This window comes from Pomacea canaliculata, linkage group LG7 (assembly GCF_003073045.1).
Source record: "Pomacea canaliculata isolate SZHN2017 linkage group LG7, ASM307304v1, whole genome shotgun sequence".
Classification (NCBI taxonomy): Eukaryota; Metazoa; Mollusca; class Gastropoda; order Architaenioglossa; family Ampullariidae; genus Pomacea; species Pomacea canaliculata.
This window is the reverse complement of record NC_037596.1, coordinates 8,114,987-8,132,926: the sequence shown is the minus strand read 5'-3', so window position 1 is coordinate 8,132,926 and position 17,940 is coordinate 8,114,987. Positions and strand designations below refer to the sequence as shown.

Here is a 17,940-nt window from a genome sequence, read left to right as displayed (position 1 = left end):
ACACACAAGCTGAGTATTGAATGGAGGTCGAACACTCATTTCCTTTAGTGTTCCAAGAAACAATGATGTCATTCCTGCCTTCACGGAAAACGAACAACGACATCCCGAACAATGTGACGTCATAATGCAACGTGCGTGAGGAGCACTCTAACTGCCGAATAGCAGAAATATTTTTGAATGTCTTTACAGTCAGACCTGAAAGAAAACCAGAAAAGTGGGTGATGCTCTGGGTCTCATGTCTTTGTGTCTGGTACCGAATAAATTTAAAAACAACATAAACAACGTTAAGCTCCATTTTTAGCATTGTGCGTGTCGTTCACATTTTTTCTGTTTATTTACTATTTCGGATATCAATCTGTACAATTTGCATTTATTTAAATAGGCTTTCACGTGGAATGGTAGTCTAAGAAAACATGAACCATTAGGCTCAAGCGAGAAAAATGCTTCGTCCATGATCACTGTCTTGCGATGTTACATCGACTGCACCGTTTGTTATTATCGGTAGCCACTTGAGTAAAGACGATGAGAACTCGTCTGGGGATAAATTAAAGATGACTGGCGATAAGAGGGCAATAAGCTGCCTGCTTACTTTGGCTTCCAAAAGAACAAGTACAAACTGAAAACGATATTTAACTGTCTGCCATCTTGATTAGAGTGACAAGCTAAAGGAGTACTACATCTATCACACATCACCCTATCGACAAAGCAGGAGACGGCATCAAACTGAAACTGAAATGACTTGTCACTTCAAGTGAATCTCGCGAGATGGCAAAGAAAGATTGTGTTTGTGTGACATACCGGTCTCGATGCTGTGGCAAGATGGAATAAAACTCGAAAGCATCACCAAAATGACTCTCACTTTCGTCTCCTCCAGAAGGTGACTGGCAGCCATGATGGCGAACAAACTGCCTCTGTGCTGTTGCCCATTATAATCGCTCAGGAGAGTTAACTTCCCTTCCATCGTAAGGGAGTCGGAGGAGTTAGATCCCTTGTCTACTGTATTACTCAGTTATGCTACAACAGGTACGCAGCTGCATTATTGCTCCTGCATCGACAACTGTAGTAATTACTGTAACTTTAACCCTGTATGTACATGCCCGTGTAACATATAATTACAGTCATTTTAAACTGTATGCAGTCTCATCATGAGATGTGGGCTGGCAGTCCACTCTTCGCAATGTCACCAACGTAATAAATATTATTCAAAGTTCAGTACAAAATTATTATGTTAATGTAATCGGCAGTACATTTACATGATCTGCCCAACAGGTGGATGAAGTAAATACGACTGGAAACTGTAATCAACACAGAAACAGTAAGCTGCAAAACTGTCGACAGCTACACCCAGCTGACGATTATGGGTGGAGAGGCGATGAAAATTAACAAATGAGGACAAGAGAAATGGTAGAGAAAAGGATGAGACAGAAAAGTATAGACAGTGTGACGGAGAGAGTAAGAGAGATTCAGTGATACTGAGACAGCGAAACAGCAGGATGTGTACAGGTGTAAATGTACTTCTGATCGTAAACTGCGTCTGGATACTCTCACACTCATCCCAAGATAATCAGCGCTATTAATAATGAATCGCAAGGGAAGGTGAAAAAAATTACATACCTGCAAGTATAAATGTGTGTTTGTGAGAGTGAATGCACGATAATGTGTCAGAATGTGTGCGAATATGTACGATCGTATGCTCGTAAAGAAATAATCAATATCAATAATCAATAACGCGTTGTGCTGAGACTATGTTTTTACCAGTGGGAAGGCATGTTTGAAAGTGCGTGCGTATGTTTGTTTGTGTGTGAGTGTATGTGTGTTTGGGCCCAAGCGCACGTATACATCAATGTAAATGCACACACAGAAAGATACAAACTGCAATTTAAACACAATTGTATAGCTTCTTCAACTCCTAGGTAAGAACAATAAAGACAAAATACTTTATAACTTTTAAAAGATAGCATTGTTATACAGATATTTTTTTGAGGCGACATTCCATTTTCTCACCGTACATATCAGTTTACTTACGAACAAGAAGTGACCACGAGACGAAGTACATCTGTGCTGCCCTGTATCCAGTAATGTTACAACCGTACAGCCGCGACTCGCCGTCAGTCATATCCGGGATAATGGACACGAGACGAGTGCGACGATAGTCTGACCGGTCCACAACACAAGCCGAGTAATCAACTGATGTAGAACACTCATTATCTTTAAGAATCCATGAGGCCAAAATTTTATTCCCTGTGCTATGGTAGTTAAACAATGTCATCCCGAACAAGGTGACATCGGAGTGTAATTTGTGAGCCGAACATTCCACTTGCTGAATGGAGGAAATGTTTTTGAACGACAGTAGTCTGAGGCCTGGAACATCACCATAAAGAGTTCTACACATCTCCTACACATCTTTTCGATGAATTTCTTAGAAGTAAAACATGTGCATAAAAAGTTGTTTGTTTATAATTTTTCAAACATTAAGTATTTCTGACATGTAGCTTCTGAGCAAAGTTATTTTTTTAAACCCCTCTCCAGATTAATAAATAATACTAAATAACTTAGTGTAATAATACTTAAAGTCTATCCAGTCTTGTCTGACAATGTATTCATTTGAATATTTATGCTTCAAGACAAGCGCGTCTAATCAAGAAACTTCAGAGAGTACACCAGTTATTTGAAAGAATGTTGCTTAGTGTGAAACTACCCTTATGTGGAAAAATCAGCCGCCATGTTGTGCCAGCATAATTACCATAGGCTGATATAAAGGGTAAGTGGCGAAGGCTACACGAAATATTTACACGTACTGCGCCATGATGAATGTTAAAAACATTTACTTAGACAAAGTTTTGTAAACTCGTGTCTCAACAACATGTACCTAACGAAAACCATTTTCATTTTTTCCAACTCGAATCACGGTTCCTTCTCGGTTATCAGCTGTTTTCTCACTTCAAAGCCTGATAACTACAGTCAAATGATGCATTAGAATGACAGTTAAGATGTGTAAAAACATTCCTTACCGGTCTCTGCACTGCAGGAAAATGGGATGAAAAGCACAAGAAAGAAAAAACAGAAGGTTGAAACATTTCGCAGCAGAAATGAGGCCATCATGGCGAACAGTCTCCTCTTGTACACTTTCGTTCAGAAGGCAGAACGCAAGAGTTACCGTTCTTTGATCCTTGTCTGAGTAGATCGATCTCAGGAGTTAGATCCCTTGTTTTGATGAATAAACCCCGTTTTGTCAAAAATGTTAGTTCTATTAAGTAGGGATAGATCAACAAATGAATGTTTATATGTTCATTACTTAGTACATTATTGACAATATCTACTAGCAAGAATCAGGTTCCCACAGAAAACAAATTTTCAGTAAATTGAATTAAGTAAATGGCAAAAATATAAACAATAATCTAAGGTAGTCCATCACAGTCGTTTAAGATAACTAGAGCTGTAGGCGATGGATCACAAGAAAGGATATGACGCAGAACTTATTTCACTCTTGAGTGTCAGTATGTGTGAATATGTGACTAGGTGTGAATGTGTCTTTATGCGTTCATGTATTCTTATAATGATGCACTAGCAATACATGTGTTTACACACACACACAGGGGCACACACGGGCGCACAAAGTTGCATGGCTATTTAAAACTCACATATTAACACCACATAGAAAAATTTTCCTTCCTAATTATAAAATTGCGTCCAAGAATTAAACTTCATCGGTTAATATGTAAATTATTTCTATGTCACTGTTTACTTACGAACACGTAGTGTCCATGCAACCAGATGAAAATGTGCTGCTTTGTATCCAGTAATGTTACAACCGTACACCCGCGACTCGCCGATGGTCAAGTCTGGGATAATGGACACCAGGCGAGTGTGACGGATGTCAGACCGGTCCATAACACAAGCGGAATACTCTAGTGACGTCGAACACTCGTTACCTTTGACCCATGAGGCCAGAATTTTGTTACCAGTATTATGGTAGTAAAACAATGTCATCCCTAGCAAGGTAACATCGGAGTGTAATTTGTGAGCCGAACATTCCACTTGCTGAATGGAGGAAATGTTTTTGAATGACAGTAGTCTGAGGCCTGGAACAATATCACAAAGTGTTATAAATTCCACCATAAATCTTTTTCAGTAAGTTAAATAAGGAAGTGTACCTGTATTTAATTTATCACCTCTTTGTCTAATTTAAGATAACTAAGCTATCACATGTCAAATCTAACAATAACTTAATTTTTTTTTCGTGGTTGTAATTTGTTTGAAGTTCTGGGCGCAATCACTATTCCTTTTGCAATGACAATCAAGATTTTCCGATAAAGAGTTTTTATCGTTTAAGAACATAAAACATAAATGATTAAAAACAGATATCAGATGTCCACTCTTTCCGTAGCGTTTCGAAGAAAAATACAGCTTTTAACTGCTTATTTATTTACTCATAATGTATATACTGTATTGAGGTTGTTTCGAAATAGCATTTGTTTATAATTTAAAAAAGAAGAGGCGCACATCATCACCGAGCACTACGCAAAGTGTCATCCTAGTCATTTCAAAGCAAATGTTGCCTTGTGTAAAACTACCCTTAAGTGGAAAATCAGCCGCCATGTTGTGCCAGCATAACCACAATATGCTGCACGGAGACGACCAAAATCTTGAGAGCTAAGCGAAATATCTACAAAAATGGCTCTATAGTGAGTGTTTAAAATAGTTACTAAAGCAAATACTGACAAAATTCTGTCCAAATAAAATACGTTAAACGAAAAGACTTTGGTTTATTCTTCGACTCACTGATCGCCCTCATTTTGACTCGTTCACCTACACCTCGAATTCTGGCTACACAAAGATGATGTGTGTAAGTTAAATTTTGAAAATGTGTCAAGACATTCCTTACCAGCCTCTGAAGTGAAGGAAAATCGGAAAAGTATCACGAGCAGAATGAAGAAAAAGCAGGAGAAGTTTCGAGTATTTCGCAGCAGAAATGAAGCCATGATAGCGAACAATCTCTTCTATCTTCTACACTCTGGTTCCGATGACAGCGAACAGGAGTTACCGTTCTTAGGTCAATAACTGAGTAGATTGATCTGAGGAGTTAGATCCCTTGTTTTCAAAACTACATCGCTCCTAAGACGAACATTATTAGCGAAAATATATAAAACAATCACCAATAAAAACATAATAGTTTCTACATTTGTAGCATGGATCATTACTAACAATGTTTATCAAAAATGTAATATTATAAACAAAAAATGTAAGAAGACATAACCAAAAAGATGAAAACTATTCTTGTAAGGGTAATATTACACCAGTTAATGCAAATCATGTGTTGCGAAAATATTTGTTATGAAAGCGATAGAAGAATAAGAAGTGAACAAAACACGCAGAAATGAAAACAAAAGACAGAATTAGAGAGAGACTACAACATGGCAAGACAAGAGGCAAATTTTGGGGAAAGAATAAGTCTTTTACATGGGGATACATGATTGATCGCCTCTTCCACGTACCATGTAAGCATTAATTAATTAATTAATTAGTCCAACACTGACTCTTAAGGTGTACAGGAGGCTTTATAAGGACAAGGAGCAGACTTATCAGCAAGTATGTGATCGTGTGACCGTATGTATTAATGCAATTTTCTGCGTTTAGGTATTCCTTTATCAATGTGTAATAACGTATGAAGCTGTGTGTGGATGCGTGAATGTACATACCACGAAATTAATTAGATAATAATTTTTTTTTTAAAAAAAGATCAGTTAGATACCCCGTCGATAACCGATATAAATGTATTTCTTCCGAGGCGACCGTTAAACATCAGCATTATTCAAGCAGGTGTCTGTTGTCTCAAACACACCGCTGATAGCTCTCTGCCTTTCTATCGTCTCTCTCGCTCTTCTTTTTTCTCTCATACCAATGTGGTCATATTATGTCTTTCTTAGCTTAAAAAGAAACCCAATAACAGAAGCACGATAAAGGCATACACATATGCACTCACTCCAGTAATGGACATAGCAACAGGCACACAAACTCTTTTTCTCACTACCTCACTGTCTCTCTCTCTCCCCCACCCCCAATACTTTCGCATGGCTATTTACAATCATAATTATCAATTAAAAGACAACTCATCTTTGTTGTTTAAAAGCTAACGTCACATCAAACGACAGTGGTAATAAAGACGGCTGCAAGAGGACGTTGACCTTCGAGTATGTAAATTACCGGTAACATCTTAGTTTACTTACGAACACGAAGTGACCACGAGACGAAGTGCAGCTGTGCTGCCCTGTAGCCAGTAATGTTACAACCATACAGCCGCGACTCGCCGTCAATCATATCCGGGATAATGGACACGAGGCGAGTGTGGCGGTAGTCTGACCGGTCCACAACACAAGCCGAGTACTCCAGTGACGTCGAACATTCGTTGCCTTTCACAACCCACGAGGCCAGAACTTGGTTACCGTTCCTATGGTAACAAAACAATGTCATCCCTAGCAAGGTGACATCGGAGTGTAATTTGTGAGCCGAACATTCCACTTGCTGAATGGATGCAATGTTTTTGAACGACAGTAGTCTGAGGCCTGGAACATCACCATAAAGTGTTGGAAACTCTACTAAACATTTTTCTCATTAAATAAATTCAAGTGGAAAAAATTTTACGTGCATGAAAAAATATATATCTATTTTTAATTTTAAGTATTGATTACATGTCACATCTAACCAGAACTTTTATTGTACTTTCCAGATAAAAATGTTTTTTAATTATTTCGAGTATTGAGCTAACCACGTCTATTTAGTCTTTTCTCAAAAAGCACCTTTTCAAATATTTATACTAGAAGGGATGTAGAGTAGTTGCGTTGTGTCAAACTACCCTAAAATGGAAAATCGGCCGCCATGTTGTGCCAGCATAATCACAATATGCTGGACTGAGACAAAGAGAAATGCCAGTGCTAACCGAAATGCTAGAATGGTTTAGCCTATAACATGTGTTTAAAATATCTACTGCTAAAGCACATCTTTATAAAAAAATTTAACACAACATCAGCGAAAGAAAAACGAAGTGAATTTTTTAAAACTACGATCACTGATATTCATCAATGCGAGCCGTTCTCCTACACCTCACATTCCGGGTACACTATGATATCAAATACGATTTAAAGTGAAGCAGTGTGATAAAACATTCCTTACCAGTTTCTGAACTGCAGGAAAATCGGAAGAATATCGCAAGCAGAATGAAGGAAAATCCGGAGAACATTCGAGTATTTAGCAGCAAAAGTGGACCCATGATGGCGCATAATCTCTTCCACACTCTCTCTCAGAAAACACTGAACAAGAGTTACCGCTCTTTATTAGTGAACGATTACATCGAAATGAGGAGTTAGATCCCTTGTTTACAGAAATAAATCAACCCTGTAATAACAAATCGTTTTCTTTCAGAAATTTTAAAAGCTTAGTAAGACATAGCGTGAATGTTTCTGCGTACACAACATGGAACATTATTAACAAGGTTTGGTAGAAAAATTAGCACCATACAGAAAAATAATTGTACGGAGATTAAATGGAATTGATGTAAAAGCTTCTTGTCATGAAAATGTATGGGAAGTTGATGCAAACCCAGTGCAGCAAAAAATGTTTGATTTAGGAGCAAGTTGTAAAGAATGGGAAGTAAAAAAAAAAGAGAAATATAGAACAGCGAGGCAGCGAAAGATTCATCCTCAAGGAATAAATAACTCGGTTGGGGATGCACGATTATTCTTCCTTCCTTTCACAAGAGATGAACGAAATCTGTTATACTTCTACATAAAGAAGAATGTATTAACACTCAGCTAAAGAAGCTGAGCACAGACTTCAAAATAACTGAAGCTGCATGTGACATATCATAAGGATTTGGTAAAAAGTATCAAAACTAATCTTTGGAATTGAAGTGCGAATGTGTGATTGTATTTGTGGAAGCGTCCTTGTGCATGCAGGTATCTTGTCATAATCATGAATAATGTGTTTGTGTGAGTGAAGAAGCCATTTGTTTTTGATTTGCCGATCGCCCTCACGCTGAACCACTCGCTACACCTCAAATACCGGCTACACAAAGACAATGTACCCGTTTAACTCAACTTGTGGGTTAATATGATCTTTACCAGTCTCTGAGATGCTAGAAAATCGAAAGAAAATGGAAAGCACAAGAAATGAGAACAAAAAGAACATTCCAGTATTTCGCAACAGATATAAGGGAGTTCGTTATGGCAAACACTCTCTTCTACACTTTCGTTCACAAGGCAGTGAACAAAAGTTACCGTTATTTGATCCTTGACAGTTGCTTGATCTCAGAAGTTCGATCCCTTGTATTGAAAAATAACTTGCAAAACAAATCTACTGTCAAAAAAATATTACTTCTGTTTCAGTATATTAAAAAAAATCAGACTTAAACACTTACACGTGGCTACATTCATAAATTTGTATACTATTAACAATATTTATCAGCTAAATTAATACCACCCAGAGCAATAACTTAAGGGAGATTTAATTAAGTAGATGAAAAGCTCCTACTCAGGGTAATGTTAGGATAGCTGATGCAACGCACGTGTAGAAAAGATTGACATGGAAGCGATGTAAAAATAAATAGAAGGAAAAGAAAAAAAATAAAATATTGTTCTATAACGAAACCTAATGAGAAAAAGAATGAACTGGAGAAAAAGAGAAGACTCGGGGTTATCTTTCTGCATTTTAGGAACGAAATGACATGCAGACGGCCATGGAATCTTTGGCTACCTGATACCGATGGACTGTGACAGGTTGTCATAGTTTTATGAATCTGCTGAGGTCCCGCTCCAACATGTCATAGACGAAACAATGATAGAGACCCCTATCAACAGTCTCCATTCGCCCCGATCACCTATCATCTGGCACCCACGGAGAGGCTATCCACCCTACTTCTTTACTCACCCAAGTCAACTTTTGTCCGCCCCTACGCCTATTGCTCTCGACTAAGCCCTGCAAAGAATTTTTCGACATGTCTAAACCACTTCATTTTCCGCCGCTTTATAACCTGTGGACATACCAGAGTGCCTATATGTTTTCGCACAAATAGCACCTAATCTCGAACGGTGCCAGGTACTGCTGATAACTACGTGTCATGTCAAAGTTTCACTGTCGTACAGCAAGACAGATACAACGAGAGACTTAAAGAGCCTACATTTGGTCGCAAACGAGATCTTTTTGCTGTTCCAAATTTTATTAAGTCTCGCCATTGCCGTTGTCCTGTAGTGGCTGTTATGCTTGACCGAACGTCTATCGTGCTGCGACCATTGCTAATTACGATCGAACCGAGATATCTGAAGGACTGAGGGGTGGGGGTATTAGTGTTTTACGCCGAGCCAGCAACTAAGGCTATATCACGCCAAGGCAGCCAGTCCTGTAACAGATGTCACTTGCAGAAAAGAACAGCATGCCTGAGACGAGAGCTGAACCCAGGACAGCCAACCTTCACTGTATTGGTGACAGGAGTTAACCGTTGCCACCGGACCGACTTCTGAAGGACTGAACCTCTTCCAGTTTCTCATTCCACGGGCGTCGCCCCTTTCCATGTTCTGATAGTAGTCACCAAGACCTTGCTCTTCTCCGTGCTAATCTCCATCCCATAAGCCTTCGAGCATGCGTCGAGCTTGTCCGTTAGCGACTGCAACCCGCTGTTGCTGCCGGCCATGAGATCTATGTCGTCAGCAAAGCGGAGGTTGCTTATGGGTCTCCCTCCGATCCAGATGGATGTTTGGTGGTCGGCTAACGTGTTACGCATGATTTTATCGAGAAAGATGTTGAACAGCACGGAGAAGAGCAGACAGCCTGACAGACCTACCCTGGTGGGGAACGACTGTCCAGCTGGACTGTTGAACCGAACATGGTTAGGATCAGCCCTTCCTTCACGTTGAATGATCGCAAAACGTTTAACAGCCCTAACTGCTACACCATATCAAACGCTTTCTTGAAGTCGACAAAGTGGTGGTAAAGAGCTTTACCTTGCAGAAGGTGCTTTTCGATCATAAACCTTGTGCTGAAGATTTGCTCCATCGTGTTACGGCCGGCCCGAAATCCGGCCTGTTCTTCAGCCAAGATCTCATCATCTGCCACCGAGAGGAGGCACTGAAGCACGACAAACCTAGAGGATGGTTTGATAGCTGTCACATTTGTGGCTGTTTTTCTTTATTGAAATAAGAGAAATGGAGAAAAAGAGAAGAAAAAGATAATCTTTGGCCACCTGGTTGACCCGATGGACTGTGACAGGTTGTCATAGTTTTATGAATCTGATGAACGTTCCCCTCCAACCTGTCGTAGACCAAACCATGATAGAGACCCCTATCACCAAACTTACTCCATCGGCCCTGATCACCCACCATCTGGCACCCACGGAACGGCCTATCCAACCCACTGCATTACTCACCCAGGTCATCTTTTGTCTGCCCCTACACCTAGTGCTCTCGACAGAGCCCTGCAAAAGCATTTTTCGGTATCCCATCGTGCCGTACAACATGCCTAAGCCACATCCTTTTCTGCCACTTTATAACCGTGGGGAGAGGAACCTGGGGACATACCAGACTGCCATTAAGGTTTCGCTTGAATAGCACATCTCGACGGTGCCAGGTACTGCTGATGACTACGTGTCATTGTCAAGGTTTCACTGCCGTACAGCAAGACAGATACAACGGGAGACTTAAAGAGCCTACATTTGGTCGCAAACGAGATCTTTTTGCTGTTCCAAATTTTATTAAGTCTCGCCATTGCCGTTGTCCTGTTGCGGCAGTGATGCGCGACCGAACGTTTGTCATGCTGTGACCATTGCTGGCTAGGATGGAACCGAGATATCTGAAGGACTGAACCTCTTCCTGTTTCTCTCTGTTCTACCGAGCGTCGCCGCTTTCCGTTCCGATAGTAGCGGTCACCAAAACCTTGCTCTTCTCCGTGCTAATCTCCATCCCATAAGCCTTCGAGCATGCGTCGAGCTTGTCCGTTAGCGACTGCAACCCGCTGTTGCTGCCGGCCATGAGATCTATGTCGTCAGCAAAGCGGAGGTTGCTTATGGGTCTCCCTCCGATCGAGACGGAGGTTTGGTGTTCGGCTAACGAGTTACGCATGATTTTCTCGAGAAAGATGTTGACAGCACGGGGAAGAGTAGACGGCCCTGGCAAACACCGACGTGGTGGGGAACGACTGCACTATTGGTTGTTTAGCCGAAATGAGTTCCTGGAACCCTTTGATATTTATGGTCAGCCCTTCCTTCACGTGGAATGATCACAGAATGTTTAACAGCCCTTCCTGCTACACCCTATCAAACGCTTTCTTGATGTCGACAAAGTGGTGGTAAAGAGCTTTACCTTGCAGAAGGTGCTTTTCGATCATAAACCTTGTGCTGAAGATTTGTTCCATCATGCTGCGGCCGGTGCCGAAATCCGGCATGTTCTTCAGACCAAGATCTCATCAGCTGCCGCCGAGAGGCGGCACTGAGCATCTTCAGCAGCACCTTGCTTTGCTCGTCAGAATCAAGAGGATGGTTTGATAGCTGTCGCATTTGTGGCTGTTTTTCTTTATTGAAAAGTGGACAACCAACGATTGCAACCCTTAACGTGGAACTGTTTGGTTAGCCATGTTTTGCTACATAGGCATGTCAGCATCTCCACCAGCTCCTCACCCCACATCTTTGATAAGTTCCGTCAGGACACTGGCGATTCCCGATGACTTCCCAGCATGCATATCTCCGTATTGCTGCATCGACCTCACATCGTATAACCTAGATGCCCGACACAACCTCTGTCGTGCTGCGACCATTGATGGTAAGAATCGAACCGAGATATCTGAAGGACTAGACCTCTTCCAGTTTCTCTCTTTTCACACCGGCGCCCCTTTCCGTGCCGATGGTGTTCACCATGACCTTGCTCTTCTCCGTGCTAATCTCCATCCCATAAGCCTTCGAGCATGCGTCCAGCTTGTCCGTTAGCGACTGCAACTCGCTGCTTGCTGCCGGCCATGAGATCTATGTCGTCAGCAAAGCTGAGGTTGCTTATGGGTCTCCCTCCGATCGAGACGGAGGTTTGGCTGTCGACTAACGTGTTACACATGATGTTCTCGAGAAAGATGTTGAACAGCACGGGGAAGAGCAGATGGCCCTGGCGGACACCGACCGCAGTGGGGAACGACTGTCTCAATTAGTTTTTGAACAGAACTGGGCTCCTGGAACCATCATACAGAGCTTTAATGGTTAGGATTAGGCTTTCATCCACGTTGATTGATCGCAGAAAGCTTTAACAACCCTTCTTTTGTCTGTCCCTACGACTTGAGCTCTGACAAAGCCCTGCAATGCAACGTTTGGTATACCAACATGCTGAGCTCGCCTAAGTACTTCACACCCAGAAACTGAACGAATATTGCCTGCATCGTACGAAAGGACATGCCCCAGCTTGTTAGAATATTCGTCTAAAGAAGTCATGGCAAAATTTATATAACCTTTATGAAATTGTGACCGTAATTTTTTAAAAACTGATTGAATGTTTACGAATTCTTATGATAAATTATGTAATCGTGTGTGTGTGTGTGCGTGTTTGTGTGTGTGGGGGTACGCATCTATGTTTAGTGGCATTTAAATAAAAAATATGAATTAGACATCAACTATACAAAAATGCTAACCTAGTCCGTCAGTACATTTTAAGGAGCATGTACAGGAAAAGTAGATGAGAATATACAGTGAGACAGAAATGGACTCGTTTAACATTCCGTTTGCATGTCTTCTTTTCTTCTTCTTCTCTCTCTTTCTCTCTCTCTCCCTTCTATCCCTAGGTACAGAATAAGGTTGCCACTATCTACTTTTTGACTGTTTTAAATAAATACACAGTATGTATCTTAAACAATCGAATACAAAAACATGACTGCACTCAGGCACACCGACAGTGTGTGAGCAAATCAAATAAAGAACCATACACTGATCCCCATGACTGGTTACTGATCTCACTATAAAGACAACTTCCCAACTATTTATACACTGGAGTCATCGCAAAAGAGCCGAGGCGTTAACACTGCGGTGTGTGAAGCTGAACTTTGACACCGATGATATCAACGATTTGCGACCTCATAGTTTACTTACGAACTCGAAGTGTCCATGCAACCAAGTGTGTTTGCGCTGCCCTGTAGCCAGTAATGTTACAACCGTACAGCCGCGACTCGCCGATGGTCAAGTCCGGGATAATGGACACGAGGCGAGTGTGGCGAGAGTCAGTACGGTCCACGACACAAGCCGAGTACTCCAGTGACGTCGAACACTCGTTACCTTTCAAAACCCACGAGGCCAGAATGTTGCTGCCAGCACTGTGGTAGTTAAACAATGTCATCCCTAGCAAGGTGACATCGGAGGGTAATTTGTGAGCCGAACATTCCACTTGCTGAATGGATGCAATGTTTTTGAACGACAGTAGTCTGAGGCCTGGAACATTATCACAAAGTCTTCGAAATTCCACTGTATATCTTAATCATTAAATGACTAAATCCGGTAATATATGTCTTTGAATTAACAATTATTTGGATTGTTTTGTACTTTCGGGTAATTGAACTATGACATGAAGCATTTAACAATTGTATATATTTCGATGCTAATTATTTTTTTTAAACATTTAGGGTAAGTAGCCATGATCTTTTCATCATAGCAAAGAACAAAATTCCTTTAACGTTTTATAATAACTATTGCTCAGTTTTATTAATTGTAATACTTGTCAAACATTATTACTTCTCTGAGATAAAAAAAAAAAAAAACAAGTGTACGTAGCACTGAAAAGTTTTACAGCGTGTGGCGCTAGTCAGTTGAGAGAAAATGTTGCAGTGTGTAAAACTGCCCTTAACTGGAAAAATCAGCCGCCATGTTTTGCCGGCATAGTCACAATATGCTGTACCGATACGAAGGTAGTGTTTAAGGTTAAGCAAGCTTAAAAGCATACATTATTTATGAACAACTGTTTAATATATAGACATACTTAAGAAATTATTTATAATACAATGATTTCTACGACATATGCCTAAGGGTAACCCCATATTTTGTTTTACTTCTACTTCGAGTATTCATTTTGCCTCGTTTATGAATCGCTACCGTATCGTCCTTCTACTCGAAGAGAATGCTCATTAACTAAATCCAAGCCATAGGTAAAAATATTCCTTACCAGTCTCCGAACTGTTGGAAAATCGGACGAAAATTGAGAGCACGAATAAGATGCAGAAGAAGGTGCGAATGTTTCGCATCAGAAGTGAGGCCATGATGGCGAACAATGTCTTGTACACTTTCGTTCAGAAGGCACAGAGTTACCGTTCTTTGATTCATGACAGACTGGATCGATGCAAGGAGTTTGGTCCCTTGGTTTGAAAGATGCATTACTTTCTACAATATTGATATGTTACAAGGGAAAAAGTAATCAAGCATAATTCTTGAAAAATGCAACAATCACAGTTTGGTCAGTTTTAAGCAATACCTGATAGAAAAAATAAGTATCAAATAGAAAAATCAGTTTCAGAAGAATTAATCAAGTAAATGAAATCTTTATCTGTAGGTGTAATATCCAGGTTTGTTGATACAATACAAATGTTTAAATAACATGAGAAATAATATAAAAATAGGCGAAGATAGAATGAGAGAATAATGGAAAAAAATCCAGACAGATGCAAGGTAATGAGGACAGATCACAAGGAATCCGGGACACAGTTTTGCAGATTAAGACGGGCAAAAGGCAAAGCATCAGTTTATAAATAGGGCTGAAATAAAAGATAGTTGCTTCTTATCGGCAAAATTTATGTAAGGAAATGATGTATAGACACTCACGCAGCCCAGCACGAAATTTTCAGTTGAGATTTTATCTACGAAGCACAACGGGAAAGCACATAGTGAAAAAAACTTACTAAACTCTCGCGTCGCAATATATAAATGTGTGTGTGTGTGGCTGTCAGCATCAACACTCAAAAGCACAGATAGACATAATAAAATAAAAGTTCACGATCTATGCTCCAGAAATAGTTATTGTAGGTATGCACATGTTTGTTTGTATGTGTTTAGATGTATAATGGCGAGTCTGTGTAAACATCCCCAGAATTTAAACAAGTGCGCAAACACACACACACAGAGGCTAGTGTATGCGAGAGACGTTTACGTGTTCATCTCCCACCTGAGTATCCGGTATATGAAGCATGTAATCGAAGTCACAGCTGTTAACACAGTTTACTTACGAACAAGTAGCGTCCACGCGACCATGTGAGCTTGAGCTGCCGGTAGCCAGTAATGTTACAACCGTACAGCCTCGACTCACCGATGGTCAAGTCCGGGATAATGGACACGAGGCGAAAGTGTGACGAGAGTCAGTACGGTCCACGACACAAGCCGAGTACTCCAGTGACGTCGAACACTCGTTACCTTTCACAACCCATGAGGCCAGGATTTTGCTTACCGGTTCTTTGGTAGTAAAACAATGTCATCCCTAGCAAGGTAATGTCCGACTGTAATTTATGAGCTGAACATTCCACTTGCTGAATGGACGGAATGTTTTTGAAAAAGTGCAGTCTTAGCCCTGGAAAACAACAAAGTGCTGAAGAACACATTGCACGTTCACAATATCTACACAAAATAGATATAATTACATTTTATAAATCATAATTGATATATTTTTATTGCAAGTATTTAAGCCAAAGGTTCATTGTTTTTATTTCTCTAAATGCCTAATATAATCGTTCAAAATTTTATGGAAAGATTTTCTTTGCTAATGTGACAGACTGCTACTTGACAGACTGTTATTGTTGACTGTTACTGGTCGATACTAAACAGACGCTACTACACACTTATGTCTTTCAATCTTTGCACATCTCAACATTTATGTAAGGACTAATCTAGAGTTTCTGCTCTGATACAGGCGCATGTCGTGTTTCAAAGCCAGGCAAACCGCCACACAATCGCTTAAGACAAACTGTTGCCTTGTGTAAAACTACCCTTAAGTGAAAAATTGGCCGCCATCTTGTTTGTGCCGACAGAATCACAATATGCTGTTCTGATGTCAAAAATAAGCATAAATTGAAGGAGGTTAACAACGACTACTGTTTCTTAACGAGCTATTAAAATATTCTCTAAGGCAGACCTTCTTAAAATTCTTCTGAAAACGACATCTGCTAAGATAAAAGCCTTTGTTCTGTTTGTGATCCTCTAGTCTGTAGTGGTTGTAGTGGCAGGGCTACACACACAGTGATGTACACAGACAGGTTGCATACAAGTTGACATACAAGTAGTACATCAACCCAGTCCTTACCTGTGTCTGAACTGTTGGAAACTTGGATGAACATCGCAAACACGTAGCAGAAACAGGTAAATGTTCGAATCTTTCGCAGCAGAAGTGGGGCCATAATGGCGAGCTTTCTCTTGGACACTTTCTCCGTCAGAAGGCAGTGAGCAAGAGTTATCGTTCGTTGACTCATGACATCGAATTTATGGGAGGAGTTAGGTCCCTTTGTTAAGAACACAGTACTAAACTTTTGTCAAAATATATTTATCTGTAAAGGTAAATGGAAGTGTTAGAATCATGATTTGAATCATCAGTATCCACGGAATAATTTATCAGGATTATCGGGGGTTGGGGAAGGGGTAGGTGGCTGATAATAATGCTCTCTAACATGATGTAATTAGGATGATTATTTTTCACCAGATGTAGTAGCCTTTGAAGTTGGCTAGTATAGAAAGAAAGTTTTGTCGAGGGCTGAAAAAAAATCTTAGACGTGTAAACATCTAAGAAGGAAACATCCTTTTTTGAGACTGTATAAACAGAGTACGCAAGGTGAATTATTGCCAAACTCACGCGACAATCAAATACTCGCGAAGAAGATATGAATGCAGACAGGAAGACAAATAAATAGTGTTACATAACAGTATACAGTCACGTGGCTAAAGAATAAGCTCTGATGGGACATTTTCTTCCCGTTTATAAATTAAGGTAATAGCTGACGGTGCTCCCTCGGCAGGTAAAGCATCGAGTGTGTCACGTCACCTGGAAGTTACAGTGTACGTCACGTTTTACTTACGAACACGCAGCGTCCACCAGATCGGATGTGTCTGAGCTGCTCTGTAGACAGTAATGTTACAACCGTACAGCCGCGACTCGCCGATGGCCAAGTCCGGAATAATCGACAGGAGGCGAGTACGACGACTGTCTGTCCGGTCCGAGACGCAAGCGGAATACTCCAGTGACGTCGAACATTCGTTACCTTTGACCCAAGACGCCAAAATTTTGTTGCCAGCGGTATTATAGTAAAACAATGTCATCACTAGCACGTTGACCTCAGGGTGTAGCTTGTAAGCCGAACATTCCACTTGCTGAATGGAGGAAATGTTTTTGAATGACAGTAGTCTGAGACCTGAAAGAAAAGTCATATGCTAGAAGCCGTTTTGTTCATTATTAAATATATATCATAAATTATTTATATATCCAAGATTTTATATGTGACACAAAGATTATTTACTAATTTCTCTAAATTCAAAGGTATAAGCCATACCATGTTGTTATAATCACAAATGCCTTGCTTTGCCTATATTTTTTTCCAGTATTATTGCTATAATACAGTAATATCAGTATAACTACAATGATTGTAATATAATAACTAGAACTGCTGTCTGATCAGCATGACTGACTAGTTTAGCATTTTCTGGATATTTAAAATCTGATAATTTATATACGCAAGTAATGCTCAATGTCTATACTTTCAGGCCGATCAATAATCAAGGCTTTAAACCACTTCTTTCTTCTAAATTCTAATAAATTTTATACTGTTATGTAAATACAAAACCGTGTTTCAAATGTTTTATTAGATAGACTTAGGTCACATCCAAGAGCCTAAAAATGCGAGCACTAGTCATCTGTGAGAAATGTTGATGGGTGTTGAGTTACTCTTATGTGAAAATCAGCCGCC

The 17,940-nt window shown here is 40.2% G+C and overlaps 1 protein-coding gene across 2 annotated transcripts in view; it reads right to left on the bottom strand.

The window, feature by feature from the left end:
* LOC112568586 overlaps positions 1 to 17,940 on the bottom strand; it is a 244,811-nt gene that overhangs the window by 134,670 nt on the left and 92,201 nt on the right. Inside the window, exon 1 of one of the 2 annotated variants that reach the window (XM_025245959.1) lies at positions 6,228 to 6,486. The exons of the other annotated variant lie outside the window; for it this stretch is intronic. Within the exon in view, the coding sequence (XP_025101744.1) occupies positions 6,228 to 6,471 (244 nt within the window). The 5' untranslated portion in view covers positions 6,472 to 6,486. Of the gene's footprint in view, positions 1 to 6,227; positions 6,487 to 17,940 lie in introns of those variants that run through there. 2 annotated transcript variants of the gene reach the window in all.